We start from the raw sequence: 23,031 nt of genomic DNA, 5'->3' as shown, positions 1-23,031 counted from the left end.
TCACGTCTAGTGCACCGCAGCAACGCAAAGAGTACGAAGTAAAGGCACCCCGCGGTCGCCCGAAATAGAAACAGCGTCCTTGGTTTGTGAGCCCTTTGAGTCAACCCTTGAGCAAAAGCAAAAGGAGCAAGTAGCAAGAGAGAAAAAAAAGACAGAAAGAAGAACGAGAATATTGGGAGGAAAGATGGGGGAGAGAGAAAGAGACAGAGAGAGACAGAGGAGGGTTTGATAAGATTGCTATTGCGGCCCAAGTCACCTCTCCCGATCAGGCTAGTACTGCCTGAGGCTTCAACCTTTCCCCAACTTTGACCGTCTTTTACTCTTCCTTTCCTCCAATACCAATCCAACATTTGCACTCAACACATCGGATCTCCGTTGATTCCGCCTGATTCCGTCTGATTGCACATCTGCCGTAAATTCGTTGGCTCGGACTTGTCCAATAGATCGGACATGAACACTTCAATCCAAACCATGAAGGTGGATCAACGAGCCATGGTCCGCGCATACCGTCACCTCTATCGACAGGGGTTGAAAGCGATTCAGTATTCGACGCCGGGTCGCCATATGCTTCTAAAATCCTTACGACAATCCTATCGTTCCTCTCCCTCTGAAGAGTTTAATCCTGCCAAAATCAACAACACCCTTCGTTTTCTCGAACGAGCTACCGAGGTTGCGGGCATGGAACACAAGATCTTGAAGAACCTTCTGCTAGCTAGATATTGGGAACAAGGTCACCTTGTGAGAGAGTCCCGCGTGTGAGTGACCCCCCAACAGAAGTGGAGAAAAAAACCGCTAACTTGGCCTCAGTCCACGATCCCTGGGACTAGGTCATGTAGAGAACCAGTTGCGGACAAGCGCCTTTGACCATTACAATTTGACACTTGACCGTTTGAATGAGAGTCTAGGGACATGTCTCAGATGATTCGAACTCCTCAGTTCTCGACTTTTCCCTCGGTGCTGATCCGACCCGCTACGCCAGATTGTGCATCCGTTAGGCCTCAGTGCTTCCCTTGGGCATGAATCCACATCGACGCGAGGCAGCTCGCCCAAAAAGGGTGCTTGCACATACTGGGTATTGCCGTGATCAGAACACCGGTACATATCTCAAGGATTCCGTAAGACACGATGACCTGTCCTGCCTCTGGGTCAGCGTCGTGCGTTGTATTTCGGGACAATCCTATGGTGTACAACACATTATGTCAATGGCACTCTACATGCCTTGGCATTCAATACAACGTCGTAGAACCAATCCTCGTCTCCAAACTTGGGACTCATTGGTAGATATTATTGGTTGTTGGGCGTAATAATGGCTCTGCAAGACAACATTGATTGGAAAGTCTACATGCTAGAATACTCTGAGCAAATTCTAAACCAAAATGATAGTCCATTCTCTTTCCTAATATTCGCTGATATTTCAAGTCCAATCGAGTCCAACTAAAAATCGTGCAATCGGTTCAGGCTCCAGCCCCAGACAGAGCATGTGACGATGATTCAGCATCGGAGGCGGTGCCCGTGGACGTCACATGTCACGATGTTTGCTGTTTCAGCTCCAAGTTTGGGTTTGATTTTGCTTGATTTCAAGCATCTAAAAGTGATCTAGTGAGATGCTGGTTTACAATCCTTCATGAGTGGTTTCATTTCCTCGTTGCTGATCCAAATCGGAATACGATCCCCCTTACCACCCCAACCGAGCAGCCTACCAAATAGCGACCAAGCTACATTCCACCTGAACGAACCGACAGACCCCTCGAGTGATAGTGACCACAAATTTTTTTCTCAGCCGGGCCAAAATCACGAACATAAATCGAACTGCGGAGATGCGGGTGCGGGGTCCCTGCATAGCCTTCCTTTCTTCACAACCCTACCCAAAGAGATGGATGGCCGAAACTTGCAACCGGAGGACACTCGATCAGTGACACACAACACACTCAGGTCCATCCAAAACGTAGCTGCGACTACAGACGGCTCATTTGAACCCACACGTGAAATCGGCGTCACCGTGCAGGACAATTCATCGAATTCACAAGCTTCACACCCCAGCGAAGCGCTGAACTCGCATAATGAGCCACAATATGCAGCTTCGGCGATATCCATCGGTGAGCCTAGACAATCTTTGGACAATGCCTTTGATCCGGAGGAATTGACACATTCTTTACTTCCGGCGGATGATGGGATGGGAGTTCTAAGAAGCAAGATCATCGCAATCAGGGAGTTGCAGCTCACCAATGTTGAAAAGGCGCGAATGGTTCACGGTCTCATGACAGAAGGTTACAACACGTCCCGTGAGCTTCCAAGTACCCCTGGCATGAGGGTATTCTCAACTACATCGAGTCTACGGAGCTTGGGGCTGCCAACAAACCCAGAGGTTCCCCGGGCCTCGGAGATCAATGCTTCTAGACCATGCTCACCATACTCCGAATCAGCTCCTCTGTACGAGAGCACCTTCAATCTCACACCTGAAGACCTGCAGCCCACTTTCGTGCCCAAGGCAGAAACAGAACAACCAGAACTTGAAACTGGGGACGAAGACGGTGACACGGAAGAACAAGAAGGGATTCCTTTGGGATGTGTGCACTATCAGCGTAATGTAAAACTTGAGTGCCACACTTGCAAAAAATGGTATACCTGCCGCTTCTGCCATGACGAAGTGGAAGACCACTCACTCATTCGTCGAGACACCGAGAACATGCTTTGTATGCTATGTGGGCATGCACAGCCTGCAGCGCAGAACTGCAGACAGTGCAACGAGCAAACTGCACAATATTATTGCGAGATTTGCAAGCTCTGGGATAACGACAGCAAAAAGAGCATCTATCATTGCAGCGACTGCGGTATATGTCGAATTGGACAGGGACTGGGGAAGGATTTCTTCCATTGCCAGGTAAGGGCTCCGATATAGCTTAGACGATGCTGGTACTGACAACATTATAGACATGCTCTGTTTGCCTTCCTATGTGCATTGAAAACACTCATCGTTGCATTGAACGCTCCACCCAGTGTGACTGTCCCATATGTGGCGACTACATGTTCACTTCTCCAGAAACTGTCGTCGTCATGCGATGTGGCCACAGTATTCACCACAAGTGTCTCTCGGAGTACTCCAAAAGTTCTTACCGATGTCCCCTTTGTAGCAAGACCATCACCAACATGGAATCGACATTCCGAAACCTGGATCGCACCATCGAGAGCCAGCCTATGCCCGACGAGTTCAAGGATACCAAAGGCCTTATTTACTGCAACGATTGCGGTTCGAAGTCCGTTGTCAAGTATCACTGGCTCGGCTTAAGATGTGATCTGTATGTACTTTTTGAGAGAAAAAGACGATCAACACCTGCTAATAAGATCTAGATGTGAGTCGTACAATACGGCCCAACTTCGCATTTCGCATGGAGATATGTCTTCTCAACCCGAGGAAGACGCCGGGGGAGAACTCCTTTCTCGGCCTCGATCATCTTCACTCATTGAAAATGATGGCTCGATGTCGTCTTCCATGGCAGCATTAAATGTCAATAACACATCGATTCCTCATTCACGGCTCAGCGTCCCGACATCCCCCGAACCCGCTAGACGATTATCATCCTATAACATCACACGAGGCCGTGCTGTCTCGCCCGTCGTCAGCAACTACTTTGGACTACCAACTGAGCGTGAACCAGAGAAACCTTCGTCTATGCCCTTTTTTGGAGGTCTATCTCGTGGCGAGAATGAGGACTATGGTGCATTGAATTTCTTGAGCAAGAAGCTTACATACCGCTATGGACTGTTTGGCGGTGAAACTAAATCAACTGAAGACGTATTGGAAGCTAGGAATGAAGAAGACGGTGAGTCTTCTGACGCGGCTGAATCGGATGGTTCTCATGATACCGAGGACGACGATGAAGAGGAGGAGGAAGAAGAAGAAGAAGAAGAAGATCAAGATCACATCCAGATTTTCGGCCATCAATGAGGCCGATGCGGATCCTTACACGTGAGCCCAGATGACTGGTGGGTTGATTTATCGTCCGTGAAATGTGACCCAACAGCCATCTTTGCACTCATCAATTAACCCCGGTCAAACCGCGCACCGAGCAATGAACACTGTCCAACCCTTGACCACAATCCTACCGATCCCGGTCCTTGGGGTTCGATCTCAGAAGCATCTGTATACCGGTGCCTATCCCTGACTGGCCTGCACCGGGAAAGAGATAAGGGTCTTCTAGGCCGATTCAAAATTTCAGATGATAGCTCCGTCATTTTGTGTACCCTTACACATGTGGTGACTACAAAAGGTGCCTTTGATCTGATGATTCATGGTTCGACATCAACACACAGTCAACCAGGCAATGGCCAACTCAACGCACCTCGGGGATGTTGGTTTTCCTTACATCAAGCAGCTGGCTTCGCTGCAGCATAGCGCTCACTTCTTTTTTGGGTTTCAAAGTACACTGATATCACGACGCAACGATAGCAATTTTATTGAAACTTTCTATCTTACTTGGCTTACACTAAATTTCTTCATTGGTCATCTGTAGTCTCGGTGCCTATACCAACTCGCCAATCTGATTGAATCAGACAGATGACCTCACCAGTCACTGGAAAGCATGGTCTTGAACCGCATCCTCCACATGAGCAACCGGGGGTTTTATCCTCTATTCATGATGGCCATGGCTTCACATTTCTCAAAAGTTCCTTCAGATTCCCCAACCGCGACATTATCCGGACCCCCATTATATTGGAGACGCGCCAGGCGATGTAGGGCAACTTGTGGAAGGAAATTCCATAGCCGGACCAGAAGGTTGTAAATCCCAGATACGTTCGAGCCATCAGATCTCAGAATCGATGATTGAAATCACTGAAAAGGCAGACGATGAAATGGGGACCCTCCCGTTGATCTTTGCGACTGATGATCCCCGGGTGGGCGAAGTCATGGCAGGTGACTCCAATTCCAGCTTTCGTGCTCTCTGCCCCATGTGGCCAAGCCACATCCACACTAACAATGCAGACCAATTGTGTACTGCATGGTAGATCATTCATGGGAAGAGCGTCTCAAGGTAAAGTAAATATCTCAAGAATCCATGTAGTAACATGAAAATCATTTGATACAGATAACGATCTTCGATCCTAAGGTTCCTCTACAAGAGGTACGGGCCAACCCTGATCAGTATATGGCTACCATCGCCGAGAATGGATCCAACGGCGAACTTGACACGTCGCATTGGAATAGGCAGACTGTATCCGAGGGTAATAATGACCATGTTGGCGAGAGCAGGGGTTTGTCCCTCGTGCTTCGTGCTTTGTGCCATATATCTATTATACAACCTTGGAAGCTATAAATAGGGAAGATCGATCTTCGGGCTTATCTATTATCACGCTTACCTCAGCTTCTGCTTGCAGCCACGAGATTCCATTTCGAGAAGATCCATCGGAACATTCCTGGTTTCATCATGTCGTGCTTTGGGTTAGCTATTTAGCTTATTTAGCTATTTGAGCTGATTTCATCTACTTCACTTGATCCATCTGATCTCCTTTTTTTCCCCCTACTAAATTTCCCATTCTGAAACGAGGAACGAGGCACGGATCCCTCGCCCCCCCCAGCCGAGTGATGTGCATGTCTTTTACTTCTTGAATTCAACCTTTCTAAATTGCTCCTTTATTCTTCTTAAAAGACTTGAGATCACTCGACTGGGATTCTATAACCTAGTGAAATCCCTGTGAACAACCGCCATCCAAATCTCTTATCAGTACTGCCCCGCCGATTCTCCCTTCGCTTTATCAGCTCCGCGTCGCACCCGCGTCACTCCGTACTATGATCCGTCGCAATTCCGACATCGAGATCCAGCTTCCGGATGCTGGTCCAACACCTCTTTCACCCGAATCCTTGAGCGATCTCGACGTAGAGATGCTCTCTGAGGAGCCGACCCTTCCCTTAAGTCTCCCACCACACATTGCAGCCCGGTTCTACCGCAAAAGCAGCAAGGCCCGCCGTTCCTCCGCCGCCTCATCGCGACGAAGCTCAGTCTCCTCCTTGCACTCCCATAATTCGACCGGGTCCTCGAATGGCTCGTTAAGTGCGGATCATATTGCTCAACACCTCCGCCGCACGTCCATTTTGGAGAGCCGAAAGGCACGACTCGCGGATCGTGCATTACATGCGGAGAAAGTGAGGCTGCGAGCCGCTCTGGCTAAAGCAGCTACAAGAAATCTACAATTCGAAGAGAGAGCGTTGGCTGCCCAGCAGGCCCGGGAGCGTCTGCTCGCCGATATCACCGCCAAGTGCGAGGATCAAGTCAAACGCGCCAAGAAGAAAGCCGAGGATCAGCGAGAGAAGAAAGCTGCCGAACAAGCTCGCTTGCGTCTGGAAATGGCAGAGAAGTTTGCAGAGGCAGAGAAACGGCGCACATTATACCAGCAAACCCACCGCCGCCAACGTACTAGCAGCTTGCCAGCCACCGAGGAAAAGAAGATGTCCCGAGAGGTCACCAAGTCCGTTGCGCAGGATGCGGCTGCGCGGAAGATCCAGCGCGTATGGAGAACCCATAACGCAAAGACGGTTATGCAGCAGTTCCAGTCGTTGAACCTGTCGGTAGACCGAGTTCGCGACATGGCCTTTGAAGAAGTTGGTGCTCTCCTTTCTAACGGCAAGTTGCTCGATACTATGACGAACGTCCTCCGGCTCTGTGGTCTGCAGGATATGGAAGGCGGCGCGTTAGGTGAGAAGGGTGCAGTACGCACATTCCTCAGCAGCTATCTCATTGTCACTCATCCAAAAGAAGTTTTGAGCAGCAATGGAGACCAGGAGCAAGATCTGATTGCCAAGGCCCGGGAGCTGCTGGTAGCCTTTGACCAGGTCACGGCGCTGCTATCGTCAGGCTGTTGCTCTCCATCTGTGATCACTGCGGATCTCCAAACTTTATGTGAATCACACAACGTGTTTTTCTCTGCTTTCCATGCCTGGAAGTCCCACGACTCTAGTGTACTGATTGAGATCATGGTTGCACAGTTTGTCGAATTGGAGTTGATTTGGCAGACGGTCAAGAATGACAAAGCTGGCGGTGCTGCAGAAGACTACAGACTGGGTATCCGACAAAACCAGGTCCTTTTGCTCGCCCGTCTGAAGAGACTTGCGGGGCCTGATAGGCACATGGAACTGATCAGAGATTCATTGAAGAAAGCCAAGCGGGAGAAGAAGAGGGCTTCCTCCAAGCAAGCTATTCCTCGGTCTGCTGAGACTGCTCCTCCAACCACGGAAGCTACGCAGAGTGTCACATCCCCCATTAGCGAGTCATTCAACAACATCGATGCCGCAGTATTCCAAGAGCTGGACAAGCAGCGGACATCTCCCCACGAGAGATTCACCAAAATACTCACCCCTCTCCCTGAAAATCGGGAGCTGGTGCATGAACTCCTCATCAACAAAGAGTTCAAGATCGAGGAAGCACCGTACACTGAACCGCGCAGACAGATTATGAAGCAGATGTGCGACACAATGAGAAAAGGGGTCGAAGCTGGACACGGCACCAACTGGACTGTCGCAATGGCCACAGTGATCCAAGATCGCTTGCTGCGCTCACTCCAACGGGGCAATTCCCTTTACGTGATAATCAGCGAAGGCTTAGACCCAAAACTGGTCCAGGGACAGTGCGAGGCTGGCACATTCTCCTATGATAATTTCTTCGAGTTCATGAACCACATCTTACCACGCCTATGTGCTCCTTACCGGGATCCTGTGGTCAAGGCATACATTGAGGATACTTCAGGCGATGCTATCGACCGGCTGGCTCGATTGATGAGCATCATTGACCTGCTATCACTCGACCAGACGAATTTCATGATCCAGCTTGCTGCACCCCAGCTCATCGAAGAAGCTCCGGGTTATGAGAAGCGGGCATTCGACCGAGACGTTACAGACGGAACCATCGGCCTGGGCAAGACCCGACGATTTTGGCGCATTCATCATAAGATCATCGTTGATGAGATGAAGAAGCGAGACCCGGAAGGTGTCCAAGGGGAACCACACCCACCATCAGCACGAGTCTACGCCCAAGGCCTTGCCGACACCGTGCTAAGCAATGCGATCGTGTCCGAGGATCTAGTTCCAGAGACTCTGAGCCTCGATCGCCAACGACTTGAACGGCTGCATGCCAGGGCATTCCAAATTGTAGCAACTGCTTCCATTCTGTTGACGGCTAAGAACCTACTCAAGCGAGACGCACGGTCTCAATGGAAACCCGAAGCAGACCGGATCTTGTCTCTAGACTTCAACGAGATCAGCCCAGAGCGAGTACAGTCTATCCTGGAGTCAACGCATCCGATGCCACCAGCTGCGAGCGCCCAACTTGCAGCTACGATCAAACGAGTCCTCGGACCCGTCGCCACGGCATGTCTCGCAGCCGCACCCCAGCTCGCGGTGGTGACTTCAGAGACCTCTGCCTCAGACTCGAATGGAAGCACAACCTCCGCGGCTAGCTTCTCGGATCCGGTGACGAAACTCATCCTCTCCCGCCTTCGCAGCCACGTCCTATCGCGTCTCAGCGCATCGAGTGCCTCTGAACGGGTGCGGGCTACTACCACGGCCAGTCAAAATCTAGCTGGAGCAGGTATGCCGGAGTTTGTCAATGAAGTTGGGAAGTTGGTGGAAGAATTAGAGAAGGTCCGGGAGGTGGATTGGCTTTGCCATGGGGTGATATACGAAGGTTTATATGAAGAAGGCGTTCCAGCACAGTGAAGGCGTTTTAGAGGAGCATATATAATGCTGTCTTTTTCTTTTGTTTTTGTCCTTTTGTTTTCCATTTTTGGACTTTGGAGGTTGGACTTTGGACAGGGCAGATTGGCAGGGTATACAACTAGTTTCTAGGGTTTGTGTATGGAGTAATGACACCTGATTTCTATAATTATTTCTATACCGTATCATGGATAGTAATGTAGAATATCCCAAGCCTGAAGTGTTCAATCTATAAAATATCTCCAATATAAACTTGGAAAGTCACTATCTAATCAGCAACCCCCCACATCAAAATTCCAACCTCACGACAACATCCCTCCATTCCCTTTCCCTCCAATCTCTCCAATACCTTCAATCCTCAACGGGAAAATATAAATCAAAATGTCTCCAAAAGTCACAATAACACACCTATCCGACCTAACACCCCCTTCTCAAGAACGAACCTGGCTCACAGCCCCGCACCCCACCCTCCCCATAGTCGCAACCTGCAGTTCAGACAAGACCATCCGAGTCTACTCCCTCACAAATTTCACCCTCCTTTCCACAATCACCGGTGGCCACAAGCGCTCCGTCCGCACAGCAGCATGGAAGCCAAACATGGCGGGGGAGTCCGTCCTCGCGACAGGCAGTTTCGACGCAACAGTTGGCATCTGGCGGCGGTGGGATAGTTACGGACAGGAAGACGGTGTCGGGCTTGGGATGAACAGTGACGATAAACAGATCCCAACCGATACTTTGACGGAAGCTCCCAACGGTACCGATACCGATACCGCAGGCCGCGAAGAAGACGAAGAAGAATGGCGGTTCGCAGTCCTTCTCGATGGTCACGACAGCGAAGTCAAGTCCGTATCATGGTCTGCGTCAGGGATGCTGCTGGCGACATGCTCACGCGACAAGTCAATCTGGATCTGGGAGGATCTGGACGATGGCGACAACAACTTCGAGACCGTTGCTGTGATGCAGGAGCACGGGGGCGATGTGAAGTGTGTTTCATGGCATCCTTCAGAGGAATGTCTTGCTAGCGGGAGCTACGACGATACCATCCGGCTGTGGCGGGAGGATCTGGATGATTGGGGCCAGGTAGCATGTATCAAGGGCCATGAGGGGACAGTTTGGTTTTTGGATTGGGAGGGGGAAGAAGCAGAGGAGAAATGGAATGGGCCTAACTCTGAATCCGTTTCCGAGTCTGAGCTGAGCGCTTTACAAACTCAGTGGCGTTCCCAGAGAGCGCTTTCCGGCCCGCGCCTCCTCTCCTGCTCGGACGACCGCACCGTACGCGTGTGGCGACGCCTGCCGAAGGAATCGCAACAGACGGGGGCACTGTCTTCTGCGGCGACGGGTATCCCGAGTATCATCCGGCCTACTGGGACGGATGAGGTTTGGGAGGAGGATGCTGTGCTCCCGCATGCACATGAACTGCCTGTTTATGCTGTTGCGTGGAGTAAGAGGACTGGGCTTGTTGCTTCGACTAGTGCAGATGGGCGGATTGCAATTTATGAAGAGCGGTTTGTTACACTAGAGCAGGAGCAGCAGGCTGATTCAGATGCTATGAATACTACGTCTGGTGATGTGCTGCAGACGGAGTGGGTGCTTGTTGGTGTTCAGGATGGAGCGCATGGGATTTACGAGATTAACCATGTTGCTTGGGCCAAGAGGGCGGATCGGGGGTCTGGGGGTGAGGAGGAGGTGCTTGTTTCGACGGCTGATGATGGGAGCGTCAAGGTTTGGACTGTGACGCGGTGATTTTCTTTTGGAATTGGCATATGTTGGATCTGAATCGCTTATAGACAAAAAGGCTTGGTGTATTTAGAGGCCAGACAAATGAAGAGTACATAGTCAATATATCACCGGGACATTGCGAAGTGAAGGATAGAGCTATATATCAGCCCATAGGTAAATGCTACTTAGAGACCGTGTTATCCTCAGATTCATACATCAAGCCAGATTCGGACGCAGAGAATATGAGGCGATGGAACGTAAGATGAATGTAGCGAATATATCGGCAATCCTCTGCCAGCCTTCTCGCGTTGATTGAAATATCACCCAGGACCACTCGCCCTGTATATCCAGCTGGTAGAACCAATAATCCAAGTCGTCACTCAAAACCCCCTAGACAGTATAACCCGACTGGCCTCTTCGTTTTCTGCTCGCTTGCACCATGACCATATAGGCCAAGAGTTGACCACGTTTATTCCGATGGTCTATATTCAGTTTGCCTAGCGCTGAGCTGGGCATCTTCCCTGACCACAACCAGGTAACATGCCATGTGGTCTTTTTCTCCGATGGAAAGACTAAAATCAGCCTTGCCGATGTAACTGTAGGATGTGTATAAACCCTTGGCTATCAAGAGCGTGATAGACAGCCAATATTAGGGCGTCAATACGGCAGTGGGATTTGGTTGTAGGCCGATCATACTTCTGAAGGCAATGTACTATATAATAATGTAGTTAGAATAGTTTCAAGTAGTCAAGGAGCGATGAGATACCAAACTTGGGGAGGAAGACTGATGATCGCATTTGGAAATTGCCAGAGTCGATAGCCGTGGTCTGGTTTAATCCCAAAAGATAATCTGGCCTGGTGTGCTGTCATATCGTAGGGCTCCAAACGAGGGAGTTGATCTGGAATCTCGAGTTCTTTGTACTGGGTCATTCGTTGCAAATTTTTATACCAAGGCTTGAGCCCCTTGGGTATAGATACGTTGCCTGGCATTTTGCAAACGAAGAAGACAGCAGAGAGCAGAGAGCAGAGAGGAGAGAGTTGTAGAGTTAGAAGTACCTGAAGTACTTGAACATCGTTAGTAATTCGTCATTCGCAACCTAATAAGGAAATTAAGTTATGAGAGATATCAGAATGAAAAATCATATTTAGAATGAGATCAAGACCCCAGAACACCGCCTACTTTATGCAGATGCCAAAAATCATTTCGAAAACTTCAAATCCCCCTTCCAGAAACCCCCCCCCCACTTATTGTGAAGACTGACGGTTTTCACCGGTTTCCGGATGCGAGACATGATCATCGTCATCGCTAGCTTCGCCAACAGCGTAATGATCCCGCGTAATCTCAGGAGAATGAAGCTGGTCGAGCTCGGACTCATCGAAATCACCAGCTTCAACATCAGGACCAGAACGCTTGCTCTGGAATCGGTTGAGAATGGATGTGCTGTCCGACAAATCATTATTCGAGACGCCCTTGTAGCCCCGGCGAGCACGACGACTACGCCAGATGAAAAAGCCCCAAGCGATCACACCGATAATCACAACGACGAGGACAGCTTCGCCGGACTTGGCATACGCGCGCATCTCAGTCTGCTTCAGCCTCTCCTTCTCATTCTGTTCGGCGGCAGTGCTGTTAGCCTGTCCGCCGACAGCAGTCTGAGGCAACTTCTCGCCGTCGATACGTGAATCGGAAGGCTGGCCGCCGATGCTGGCGATATCGACCTTCATGAAGCGGTCGAGCATGTCGCGGGTCTGGCGGGGGTTGTCAAATGGAACCATGTGGCTGGAGTTGTAGAAGAGCACGTAAGTGAGGTTACGGGCGGATTGGTAGATGCCAGCGGGTTCGTCTTCGAAAGTCCAGTCGTGCCGCGGGGCCCACACGCCGGGGGAAGTTTCGAAGCCGGTGCCACCCTTCCAGTTCATGTTGTGAATCAGAGTTTCTGTTCCGATGTGGTTGCAAATGAGGTCTTTGTCGCCGCTGAAGAGCAGAACGTTGATGCCCGATTCGATCAACCCTGGGAGCAGGTCGACGGAGGGGATGGAGTTCTTTGCGGTGAAGGTCAGATGGACCATACCAGAGCATTCTGTCCAGCCGGATTTCTTTGCAGGGTTGATGTTCAGGGCTTTGACGACGTCCGGTCGCTGGAGATACGGCTCGATGTTTTTCAGGTCGGGGGGCCAGTTCAGGCCACAGGATTGGGCCTCGTCCTTGAGACGAACATCGTACATGTTGTAACACTGGTGATTTTCGGTGGTGAGATCGAGGAATTGTTGCAAGACTAACTCGCACGCGGCTATATTCAGTTTGTTCTTTGCGCCGGCGGTCTCCAGCTTCGAGAGACAGACTTCGTTGAGTGCGTTTAGGTTGTGCTGGAGGGTTGTACCCGGTTGAAGGAGGCCTTCCCTCTCGATGAACTTAAAGTACGAAGGGTACTGGTCTGTAGGAGAGATCCAACCGTTACCGATGAGTAAGCCCTTGATAGGCCACTTTGTGCCTCCGTCCTCGGCAAGGCCCTTGTTGCGATCTTGAATAGCCTTTGCAATATATGGGATGTGCTGGCCAGCATACGATTCACCGGCGATATATAGCTGCAACGCAGTTAGAGATAGAATCAAGGCAGTAGAGGACAAGGCAAAACGTACGTCATCGTTCGCATACTCGGGGAATAGTTCAAAGAACTTTTCCAAGAAAGTAATGAAGTGAGCGGCCATTTCATCCAGCTCATGGAGATAGCTATTGGTGTTTGCATAGCTGAACCCGGTACCGACGGGGTTATCGACGAAGAGCAGGTTGGCAAACTCATCCCACCTGCCCTCGTTGTACTTTAACGTATGGTCGTCCTGGAGTCGGTAGGGCCCAACTTCCATCAATGCGCCATCCATAGAGCTACATCCTGGCCCCCCATTCAGCCAAATGACAGTGCGTTGTCGGTTTGCGATGTGACGATTCTGGAAATGCCAGAAGAACAGGTTGCCGTTGATGTCGGGATCGACCTCGATATGTCTAGAGTTGGCGCGTTAGAAAAGGCCCACAAGTTCGAAGCAATCCAACTTCATAACCTACCCCGCGTGCATCTTCAATAAAGGGCCTTCCGGCGCCCCGGGTAACGAGTGCACATAATAATCAGCAGCGGAACTGGCCGATACCAACGGGCTCAACAGCAGCGATAATGCGGATAGTAACATCGCGGTGGTGCCGCCCTTCGTGGAAGAAGGGAGGAATGGTATTGAGAGCATTTCAGCAGTCCAAGGTGGGTATCATCAGAATCAAGGTTGAGGTAAATAGTCGAATAGATATCCCAGGAGGGATTCGTCGGTGCAAATCAACAGATCATCGGAGTTGGACAGGTAGGACGACACGGAAGGATGATTGGGATAGGAGAGAGACAGATGAAGTGATAGGATGTTTATAAAGAAACAGCAAACCCCCCAAAGAAAGGGAAGCCAAGGAGGTTAAGGTGTTAGTGTACAGAGTGTACAAAGTGTATGCAGTCGAATGACGGAGTTCAAAGGAAGTTCGAGGCTGGCGTGGCCTGTGGAGTAATTACTGGTAATTACTGGTAATTACGAGTGGAGTGGATGAAAGGCACAGCCACTTACTGCCTTGACAGAGATAATTCTGTATTTATTGTATTCTTTATATAGATCTTTCTTATAATCCATTGGAGTGATTTAGATCTATTTAGCATATTAACATATTGACTATAGATATCTACTCAAATTAACCATAACTCCATATATGTATTTTTCTATATATCCACCTAAATCTGAATCAAAAAGGTGAAACTTCCCCCATTCGACATCAAACCATTGAAACACGCCCAGGCCTTCTTCAGCCACCTTATTATCGTTTAATTTTGGGGGATCTTCAACTAGTACAAATGTTGTATGTTGTATGTTGTATTGTATCACTGGTATGTACCAGCCTAGAAGAAATCAATCGACTTGTCGGCATCCTTCTTAATAAGATCCACCATCCCCTGAACTGTTAGCTTCTTGTTTCTCTCCCGCAATTCAATCGTCTTACATCGGGCATGATAGGCTGCTCATTGGCATCCTTGACATAGCGGAAAGGCATTTCGGTGCGCTCGTGCTCATTGATGAGCAATTCCGGGTAGTCGACATATTGAATCTCCTCAAGGGGTACTGGGCAGAATCAGCGTACAGCACTTATATCATCTAGACTCTTTCGTACTCACTCTTCTCGTGAACAACCAATCGAGTAACTCGCACAGCAGTATCGGTGGTCATCTGCTTAGGCCCCAATCGGCGGCCGACATATCCCTTCTTCCTCAATTCCGAGGTACGGTCTACAAAGTCAGTCACTCGCCGATGTGCATAGAGAAAACAAGTACATACCTCTAGGCGGGTCATCGCCTGCAGATGCAGTTAACAATAAAAGGGTCAGTCTGAACTCAATCCACATATATATATATTATATATCGCGGGGTAAAAAAAAAATAAAAATTTCATACCGAGGATACCACCGAACAAAAAGACCTCAAAGGTATCACCATCCTCGGGACTCAACTCGGCCGTAGCGGAAGGGTCCAACAAGCAAACTTTATCCTTGCGGTCGGCGAAAATCTCTTCGACACTACGGTGCTCGACCTCGAGGCCCTTGGTGACGGCCAGATCTGCGGGCATCTGCAGCTCGGCGGGCACAGAGCTGAGCAAGAATCTTGCCCCGCGGTCGTGGGATTCACGCGCAATGCAGGCATATTCGAGCGTGGACCATGGGCCCAGCTCGGGATCCAAATGTTCGACTACGAAGGTGGGTTGGGTCATGGTGGGTGTTGGAAGAGAGGGACGTCACAGAAGCGGGAAAAATGAAGAATTGAAGAAGTTCAAGGTTCGGTTCCACACTGGCAGGTGACGAGGTTATAATTGATCTTATGAACCAATTATACTATTATCTTCAGGTGAGCCTTGGGATAAGGATGGGATGTCCTTGGGATGACCACAGAAGGTTGTTAGATACGATAATTAAAGGGTTTTATGTGCGTCCTTGACCTAGGTACACACTCAGTGTGAATAGTATGATACCATTCACTATTTTCATAGAAAAGAATAGAATAAAATAGAATATATAATTGCAGGATAAAATAGCATAGCATCGCATAACATCGCATAACATATTGAAATACACAGATATCCTAAATATATCTCTGAAAACACCATACGTAGTTATCCAGGGAGAAGTTCCCAGAACGTCATCTCCCTATAGCCAATAGTGACCATCTCCGATTCCTCACATCTGGGATTTTATTTAAATATTGTGATTGTGACTGTTCCTCTATTATTTATTACTCTATTACTCTATTACTTTATTACTTTATTCTATTATTTCTGTTTCTCTCTCTCCCGTCTTACCCTCTCGGCCACACATCAACTTCTCCCCGCCTTATCTTTCCCGCTTCAATTCCCCCTCCAACTTCACAACTTCAACTTCAACTTTCTTCAACCATCCATCATGAATCCCCATCAGCAGAATAAAGTGGACATCAACGTAAGTCTTCTCATTCTTCCATCTGATCATTATTAACAATTCCCCAGTCCCTGAGTCCAGAGGAGCAGCGCTTGCTACGCCTCTACGGCAAGATGCCCACCAAGAAGGACGTCCTCCAGAACAAGCTCAAGGCAAGCCCAACACCCAATCCCACCCAACATATCATATTAACACTGAATTTCCTATAGGAACGCAAATACTTTGATTCAGGTGACTACGCCCTCAGCAAAGCTGGCAAAGCTTCCGACGTAGGCGTCACCAACATCGGGTCACGCCACCCAGTGCCGGAGAACATCCCGCACCTCACCTCAACCTCACCGGGCGCTACCAGCTCTACCAACAACGGCAGTGTCAGCTCCCAAGGTGGGCAGCAGATCCCCGGCAGCATCAGCGGACACCCTGGCTCAACCGGGTTCCAAAGCCGTGGCTCAATCAAGGAAGGAGGTAGCTACCTACACCGTGGTACTAGTATCAGCGAGGGTGAGGCAGGCTCTGGTCTGGCCTCTGGATCGGTGCAGGGTGAACAAGAACTTAGTGTCAGCCCCCCTGCTGCGAGAGAGGGTGTTCCGATCCGTCGGTAGGCGATGATACATCTTGCACTACACTGGGTGGCTGTGGCTGTTCTGAGGAAGGCGATCGTTGCACATGCATATCTTTTGAAGGGGGTCTGTGATTTTACTTTCAAAAGCCTGGCGCTATGGGAATTTCGTTTTGTTTCTTTTTTTTTTCTTTCAAATGACTTTTGTGAATGGGAAGGGGGGGGGTGGGGGTGGAATAGGATAGGGGTGCACTGCAGGACAGAGTGAGAGTGTTTGGACTGTGTGTTGATATGGCAGGTGTTTTGTTCTCCGGGACATTCGCTGCCCAGTCAAGCACTGCTTTCGCTCTTCAGTGTCTTGACTTTCTTTATTTTCCTCCAATTATCACCATTTACCATTTAACTTATCAGCAATTTGTGGCATTCGGTTTCTTTTCTTTTTCTTTTTCGACTTCTGTTCTCCTTGTTTATATCTAGTCCATACGACAAGGCCCTTGTTTATGATAATTGACCTGTGTCCCTTTGGCTTTCCAATCTCGCAATAATTTGTCTACGTTCTGTCTGTTTATGTCTGCCTATATTTCTAAGGTATTCGGCTATCATGGTATATCCTGATTTCGATACCTTTGTTACTTCAATGCTGCGTTATATCATCCAATTTGCTCCAAGGTCATGTATCGAAGTCGTTTTATACATTTATCGTCTACTATAGCCACATAGTGTGTAAGAGTTATTATAATAGTTTGGAAGAACTTGTATATTTTATTTCTAGATGGAGCCAACTAGATCATATTGTTAATGGTAGAAGCTATATCAGTGGGCTATTCTTGCATATAGAAATTGAGCTTTCCACTGCACATATCTACATTCGATGAGTATTTGATGAGTATCACACTAAAAATCTAGAAAGAAAAGGACAAAAAGAGTGAAACAATACATAGGATATCTGTTAGTTGTATGTAGTTTAGTTTAGTATGTCAACATAGTGGATATCTGATTCGGAATTATAAGATCTGTGTATTCCTATAATAAAAAGAAAATAATAGATAATTAATAACCATTAGCATCTTTTCGAGTGTTTCTAGTGTTTCTAGTGTTTCTAATGTTTCTAGGCCCTAAATTAGTTAAATTAGTATAGCCTAGGTAGAAAAATGGGGTGCTCCGACCGCCAGTCTAGCTGTAACACTCTTTAAAAGGAATTTCTTTTGTTATTCTGTTTATTTGATTTATTTAATCTCCTTCGTCTATCTTGTTTTTTCTTTTTTTTTCCCCCAAAGGGTCTCTACTTCTCTTCCAGGTGACCCACGTGAAGTGTCTTGAAAAAGCGATAAGCTCGAAAGAGAGAGAGAGAGAAAAAAAAAAAAAGAAAACAGTGTGTTTCTCCCCCTCCTTAACTTCTCTACCCCCATCCAGACTCTGAACACGACAGTCGACTCAGATCCCATCCCCATCCCCTCGCGTACCCAACCCCCTACGGCGGTCCGATGTGGCTCTTTCGAGTCTTTTCGTCGGCCTTGTTCCTCGCCATCACCGTCTCGTCCATCCCACTAGCTTTCGATGTGGGCGGCAAGACATGTGGCCTGGCCTTTTCGCTATCCTTAGCGGCCTTTTACTTCCTGGTATCGCTGTTGAAGGTCACCACCCCTGACCGATCGTGGTTCCGTTCTTCCATCATTGCCGTTCTCCGTTTCATACAATGGGCCGTCATCTTGGTCCTTTTGATTTGGTCGCTGAATCGATTCTCGGTTGATGCCGACAGTACAGGCACGGGATGGGTGGAGCGCACTTTCAGCGGCAAGAGGGCGCAGGACTCTTCTATTCAGGAATGGCTCTTTGGTCGCGACGGCCTGGTGGAAACCGTGACCCTCGGCAACTGGGATAGACTTCTGAGATGGTCCACCCCGGTCTTCCAGCTGGCAGAGGGCTTCTGCAGTTTACTGGTCATCCAGGCTGCTGGGCAAATTACCCGCTGGCTTGTCAACCGAGGTGGACGCAGCGATAGCTGGATGGTATGTTTTCTTTTGGTTTCCCTAGGGATATCACGATAAAAACTAACCCTTGTCTTAGATCGGCCTCTTGGTCTTGTCCGCTACAATTATCTCCAGCTCGGTTTACTTCCTCTGGCGTGTTTTGCAATTCCCCGAAATCTCCAATGTCGATGCCGCCTTGATTGGAGTCTCTGTCACATGCGCCGTCATTCTGTGTGCCTGGGGGATTGGAAGTGGTCGCGGTAATCCAGTTGAAAGCTCTCTCCTCTTCGCCTACATCGTGCTCTGCATCTACCAGATATTCACGGACTATCAGCCATCGCACCCTGTGGAACAAATCCCCTCGCCCTCGCAGGTCGGAGACTTCCCTCCGCTGCCTCCCATTATCATGGCATCGTACACAACCTTGATGCACGCGGTGTCTCTTCTGCCTTCGATTATCCACGCAGGCTTCAACGTTATTACCGCCGTTTTCGGCGCTGTCACGCCCTCCGTCCTCATCTCGCTCGCCTACCGCCTGCTCGTACTGTATGCATCGACGCGCATCATCCCAGCTGTCCGCGAATCTGGCGCCCGTGCGCTTTCCCAAGAGGCTTCCATCGATGACACCGACGCAGCAGGCCAAGTGCTGGGATTCTTGAGCTACTTTGCCCCGAGCATTCTCATCGCTGTCTACACCAGTCTCCTCATGCAACACTTCGCATCAGCCTCACAGGCAATGGGTGGCAGCGGTGAATGGTGGAGCAGCCAAGGCAACGGTGGTGGTAACCCATGGCGGTGGATTAATCTTGCTTGCACGATATCCCTATACGCGGTCGAGCTATGGTTAGGGGAAACTAACGATCTTGACAACGGAGTGGCAGGCCACTGGAAAACCGACTGAATGACGACCTGCCAGAGTCAATGACTGCTAAATCAATATGCCTACGCTTTCCTCTTTATTATTGCTCTAGCAATAGCGCAGCAGGAATCCGAAGCCCCATCGAATCGGCCTTCTTGATTCCTTCGCTGTGGTATATTACTGCACGAGTCCATTCGGCCACCGGCCTACCAAGTGATCTATCCCGCAGCAACCTTGACAACGAAAACGCCACCCATCGGCGATTCGGCTGGGAATTTCGCCAATGACCTTCCACCTTCGCTACAGCTACGGTAGAGCGAGTCCTTCGGAATAATTTCGATCGTCTGACGCCATATATCACCGGTCTCGCTTTTGATTGGACTTGGTCTCACGTCACTCCGTCCCTTCTCTTCCTTGCTTCCTTGCGAAGCATACCCTTCTCGATTTCTATATGGGTGTATTTGGTTGTCTCGTGTCTCGAGGCAAACAGCGCTCCGTTCAATATCCCACACCCCTTTTCACGACTCGACGATATCAGATAAACCTGTTGCTTTTTCCTCTTTTCCCTCTCTGTGTCTTCCATATCCACCCTGAATTACCACTGTTTATCCAGTTCGGCACTTATACCCTCTGCTGTCCACGCTCAACCTTCCTATTCACAGCTTCCTGGTTTTTTTCTTCCCCCGCTCCCCTCAACTGAATCTTGCTCCATCCCCACACACGCACACACAGCCCGATGGTCTCATGCCATTACTTGTACATAGGATACCTGGTTCTTTCTTCTCTTGTATTTCTTGCCAGGCGCTGGGTGGCGGTTAATAGATATTCGATTTTCTTTCTAGAATTGACTCGAGTGCTATAGAGTTGGACCGTTGTAGTCCTATGGAAAACCATTGATTTATTCGATCTTTCCATGCCTATTCAAGCCAGGCAGCACATCCCCGTTTCTTTCAGCTTTGCTTTCTCAAATCCATTCGAGTTTCAGTCCATTTATCTCTATTAGGTACAAGAGTAGTCACATAAGCTCGGTGCAACCTGTTCAATAATTCCAATAACCTGATTCGTCTGGGCTTAAGATGATTAGTGACGTTATTCTAGATCTTATGCATCGAGAGCTGATAGTCACGTGCTATTCTTCAGCCCTTGATCCAAGCCCTAATAACCCGATATGGCAACGCAGATAAGAAACTCAGCCAGCCAGAGCGCAGCAATTAATACGTGAAGACCAGCAGACCATTCCCTTTTATTTTGAATGCTCAGATTTAACAACTACTTCAAAATGGCCGAAAACGTAGCAAAGAAGCTCAAGACCTCGTCCCCCTTGATCGGGACACACAAGTGAGTGCAGTATTCCTGAAATTGCTACCCATCTAGCTCAATCTGCTCTTATACTGATTAAAACAGCGGCCACTTCCACGCCGACGAGGCCCTGGCCGTCTACCTCCTCCGTCTGCTCCCCACATACGCCTCCTCCCCTCTCGTCCGCACGCGCGACCCCGCCGAGTTGGAGAAATGCCACACTGTCGTCGACGTGGGCGGCGTGTACGACCCCGCCATCCACCGGTATGACCACCACCAGCGGACCTTCTCAACGACCTTCCCGCAGCGTGCCACCAAGCTCTCCTCCGCTGGCCTGGTGTACATGCACTTCGGTAAGGCGATCCTCGCCCAGAAGCTGTCCCTGCCCGTGGAGCATGCCGACGTAGACCTGCTATACGAGAAGCTGTACACGGACTTCATCGAAGCGATTGACGCCAACGACAACGGTATCTCCGCATACGACCAGGCTGCGCTTGCCGCCGCCGGAGTCGAGAAGCGCTTCAAGAACGGCGGCATCACGCTCGCCTCGATGGTCGGCGACATGAACAACCCAGACCCCACCAGCCCTCCCGGCGAGCCCCAGGACGAGGACAGCCTCTTCGGACGCGCCAGCACGCTCATCGGCAATGCTTTCGCACGCAAGATGCACCACGCCTGCACATCCTGGATGCCTGCCCGCTCAACCGTCGGCTCCGCTTACGCCTCGCGCAAGGACACCCACCCCTCCGGCCGTATCATCGTCCTTCCCCAGGGCGGCGTGCCCTGGAAGGAGCACCTGTACAACTTCGAGGCCGAGGCTTCCGGAACCAAGGAGATTGACCCCGCCGCCCAAGTTTACTACGTTCTTTACCCCGAGAACGCTACCGAGGGAGCCAAGTGGCGCGTGCAGTGCGTTTCCGTCTCCGAGAGCAGCTTTGAGTCTCGCAAGCCTCTGCCTGAGACGTGGCGCGGTGTACGTGACCAGGACCTTGATGGTGTTATGGCTGCAGAGGCTGAGAAGAATGGCCAAAGCAAGATGCCCGAGGGTGCGGTCTTTGTTCACGCTAGTGGGTTCATTGGTGGCCACAAGACGAAAGAGGGTGCTATGGCTATGGCTGAGCGCAGCCTTGAGCTCTAGGTCTTTCGGTGGTTTGATGATAACTAAAGACTAAAATAAAAAAGCTGCATTTTTGATGAAATGAGACATCCAAAGGAAATCTATGATTTATTTTGACACGACTATTTTCCCTTTGTAACTCGGGGTCTTCGGGCATGATTGTAAATAATCAATTTGGTCTTGCATGAAACCACTGGACATCACGAACGTCTGTCGTCAGTAGAACGCCCGGGATGGCTCTTCGGGGCTTCCCTACTTTGGTGTCCAAGATATAGTAGACGAGTCTTGATACGTCTGGAGCATCAAAGTCAGACTTCCAATTGAGCCTGATTGTCGTTTATCAGTGGCAAACGAGCGAGAAGCCTTGGTATTCGGAGGGCGTAAACCAAGCCTGTGAGAATGGGTCTCGAATGATCTTTCTCAGGCTTTGTGCAATGGCGCTCCAGATATTGGAGTATTTTCCCACGTGTTGACCGAAGTGAGTGCTTTGTTACTAACGAAGGACTAGCTTTTGGCGCTCTAATCCAAGGGCATCGGTAGAGTCCGGGAGTCGACCGTCTGGTATGCCTACCGATTTGGTGAAGCATGACCAAGCCCTCAGTGACGAATGTTCAATGCACTGATATCTTCAATGCTTCCAGAACCATCTCCAGAAGTCGTCATATCCTTGGGTTCAGCTTGGGTGGCCGAATCCTCGCGCTCGCCCATTGCACGTTGGATGAGCTTCGCCTTCGTGGCGGCACCTTTGAGACGCTCGTCTACGTCATTGACAGCTTCTTCCGTGTTACTCATATCTAGAGTAGCCGGGTCGACGAGTTCAAGAAGTGTCTGGAGATTTCTGGCCAGTCGAGTGCTGTGTGGTGGAAGACTGGGCATGTCTTTGCAGATAGAGGGATCAAGAGAAAGCGTATCCGTTGTGCTATCCACCTGCGAGGCGGCGCCTTCGGACGATTTCATGTCGAGTCTCTGGGCCCAGACTAATGCCTTGCCATACAAGCGTCCCATCTCAACAAACTTCTCGAAGCCTTTCTCAACCGCAAAAACACTGCCTTCGGTATATCCAGTAGCAGCTCCATCCGCGGTGCCTAGCTCATATCCCTCATTGTAGAATTGCTCCTCCAGATCAAGGAGACTGTCCAGAATATTGTGCTCCATTGCAGATATAAGAATAAGACAGATATGAGTCAAAAGTTGAAGAATCCAATTGATAACGTTTTTTCTTTTCTTTTTTTTTTGATATGCGCGGGGCATGTGACGAGATGCCCACTTTCCGATTTTCCCGCCTTTGCCCCTCCAACAAAGACGTTCTCCTCTTCAAACAC

The 23,031-nt window shown here is 49.5% G+C and overlaps 11 protein-coding genes across 11 annotated transcripts; 7 read left to right on the top strand and 4 right to left on the bottom strand.

Moving 5' to 3' along the window:
* Positions 1-471: 471 nt before the first annotated feature.
* N7537_012174 (uncharacterized protein) lies at positions 472-922 on the top strand (the record flags this gene model as incomplete). The annotated part of the gene is made up of 2 exons (XM_056903228.1): positions 472-755; positions 808-922. The coding sequence occupies 2 exons, from the start codon at positions 472-474 to the stop codon at positions 920-922; spliced, it is 399 nt and encodes a 132-aa protein (XP_056748515.1).
* Positions 923-1,624: 702 nt separating this feature from the next.
* N7537_012173 (RING finger and CHY zinc finger domain-containing protein) lies at positions 1,625-3,946 on the top strand (the record flags this gene model as incomplete). Its single annotated transcript, XM_056903227.1, has 3 exons — positions 1,625-2,881; positions 2,932-3,296; positions 3,349-3,946. The coding sequence occupies 3 exons, from the start codon at positions 1,625-1,627 to the stop codon at positions 3,944-3,946; spliced, it is 2,220 nt and encodes a 739-aa protein (XP_056748514.1).
* A 1,165-nt stretch (positions 3,947-5,111) lies between these two features.
* N7537_012172 (uncharacterized protein) lies at positions 5,112-5,387 on the bottom strand (the record flags this gene model as incomplete). The annotated part of the gene is made up of 2 exons (XM_056903226.1): positions 5,112-5,286; positions 5,356-5,387. The coding sequence occupies 2 exons, from the start codon at positions 5,385-5,387 to the stop codon at positions 5,112-5,114; spliced, it is 207 nt and encodes a 68-aa protein (XP_056748513.1).
* A 398-nt stretch (positions 5,388-5,785) lies between these two features.
* On the top strand, positions 5,786-8,704 carry N7537_012171 (IQ calmodulin-binding motif domain protein; the record flags this gene model as incomplete). The annotated part of the gene is made up of 1 exon (XM_056903225.1): positions 5,786-8,704. The coding sequence occupies one exon, from the start codon at positions 5,786-5,788 to the stop codon at positions 8,702-8,704; it is 2,919 nt and encodes a 972-aa protein (XP_056748512.1).
* Positions 8,705-9,082: 378 nt separating this feature from the next.
* On the top strand, positions 9,083-10,444 carry cia1 (iron-sulfur cluster assembly protein CIA1; the record flags this gene model as incomplete). Its single annotated transcript, XM_056903224.1, has 1 exon — positions 9,083-10,444. One exon carries the CDS (start codon positions 9,083-9,085, stop codon positions 10,442-10,444), a length of 1,362 nt encoding a protein of 453 aa, XP_056748511.1.
* Positions 10,445-11,665: 1,221 nt separating this feature from the next.
* kexA (serine-type carboxypeptidase kexA) lies at positions 11,666-13,654 on the bottom strand (the record flags this gene model as incomplete). The annotated part of the gene is made up of 3 exons (XM_056903223.1): positions 11,666-13,006; positions 13,061-13,421; positions 13,482-13,654. 3 exons carry the CDS (start codon positions 13,652-13,654, stop codon positions 11,666-11,668), a joined length of 1,875 nt encoding a protein of 624 aa, XP_056748510.1.
* Positions 13,655-14,343: 689 nt separating this feature from the next.
* Positions 14,344-15,205, bottom strand: N7537_012168 (SAM-dependent methyltransferase; the record flags this gene model as incomplete). Its single annotated transcript, XM_056903222.1, has 5 exons — positions 14,344-14,397; positions 14,445-14,563; positions 14,617-14,727; positions 14,777-14,794; positions 14,893-15,205. The coding sequence occupies 5 exons, from the start codon at positions 15,203-15,205 to the stop codon at positions 14,344-14,346; spliced, it is 615 nt and encodes a 204-aa protein (XP_056748509.1).
* Positions 15,206-15,788: 583 nt separating this feature from the next.
* On the top strand, positions 15,789-16,507 carry N7537_012167 (endosulfine family protein; the record flags this gene model as incomplete). Its single annotated transcript, XM_056903221.1, has 3 exons — positions 15,789-15,926; positions 15,974-16,057; positions 16,115-16,507. The coding sequence occupies exons 1-3, from the start codon at positions 15,891-15,893 to the stop codon at positions 16,505-16,507; spliced, it is 513 nt and encodes a 170-aa protein (XP_056748508.1). The 5' UTR covers positions 15,789-15,890.
* A 1,441-nt stretch (positions 16,508-17,948) lies between these two features.
* Positions 17,949-19,335, top strand: N7537_012166 (ICE2 family protein; the record flags this gene model as incomplete). The annotated part of the gene is made up of 2 exons (XM_056903220.1): positions 17,949-18,473; positions 18,532-19,335. The coding sequence occupies 2 exons, from the start codon at positions 17,949-17,951 to the stop codon at positions 19,333-19,335; spliced, it is 1,329 nt and encodes a 442-aa protein (XP_056748507.1).
* Positions 19,336-20,538: 1,203 nt separating this feature from the next.
* Positions 20,539-21,730, top strand: N7537_012165 (MYG1 family protein; the record flags this gene model as incomplete). The annotated part of the gene is made up of 2 exons (XM_056903219.1): positions 20,539-20,631; positions 20,698-21,730. Exons 1-2 carry the CDS (start codon positions 20,546-20,548, stop codon positions 21,728-21,730), a joined length of 1,119 nt encoding a protein of 372 aa, XP_056748506.1. The 5' UTR covers positions 20,539-20,545.
* A 576-nt stretch (positions 21,731-22,306) lies between these two features.
* On the bottom strand, positions 22,307-22,864 carry N7537_012164 (Yae1 family protein; the record flags this gene model as incomplete). Its single annotated transcript, XM_056903218.1, has 1 exon — positions 22,307-22,864. One exon carries the CDS (start codon positions 22,862-22,864, stop codon positions 22,307-22,309), a length of 558 nt encoding a protein of 185 aa, XP_056748505.1.
* Between the last annotated feature and the right edge of the window lie 167 nt (positions 22,865-23,031).

This window comes from Penicillium hordei, assembly GCF_028827395.1.
Source record: "Penicillium hordei strain IBT 12815 chromosome Unknown utg000006l_segment0_segment0, whole genome shotgun sequence".
Classification (NCBI taxonomy): Eukaryota; Fungi; Ascomycota; class Eurotiomycetes; order Eurotiales; family Aspergillaceae; genus Penicillium; species Penicillium hordei.
The sequence above is the reverse complement of the archived record's forward strand: the minus strand, read 5'-3'. Positions and strand labels throughout refer to the sequence as shown.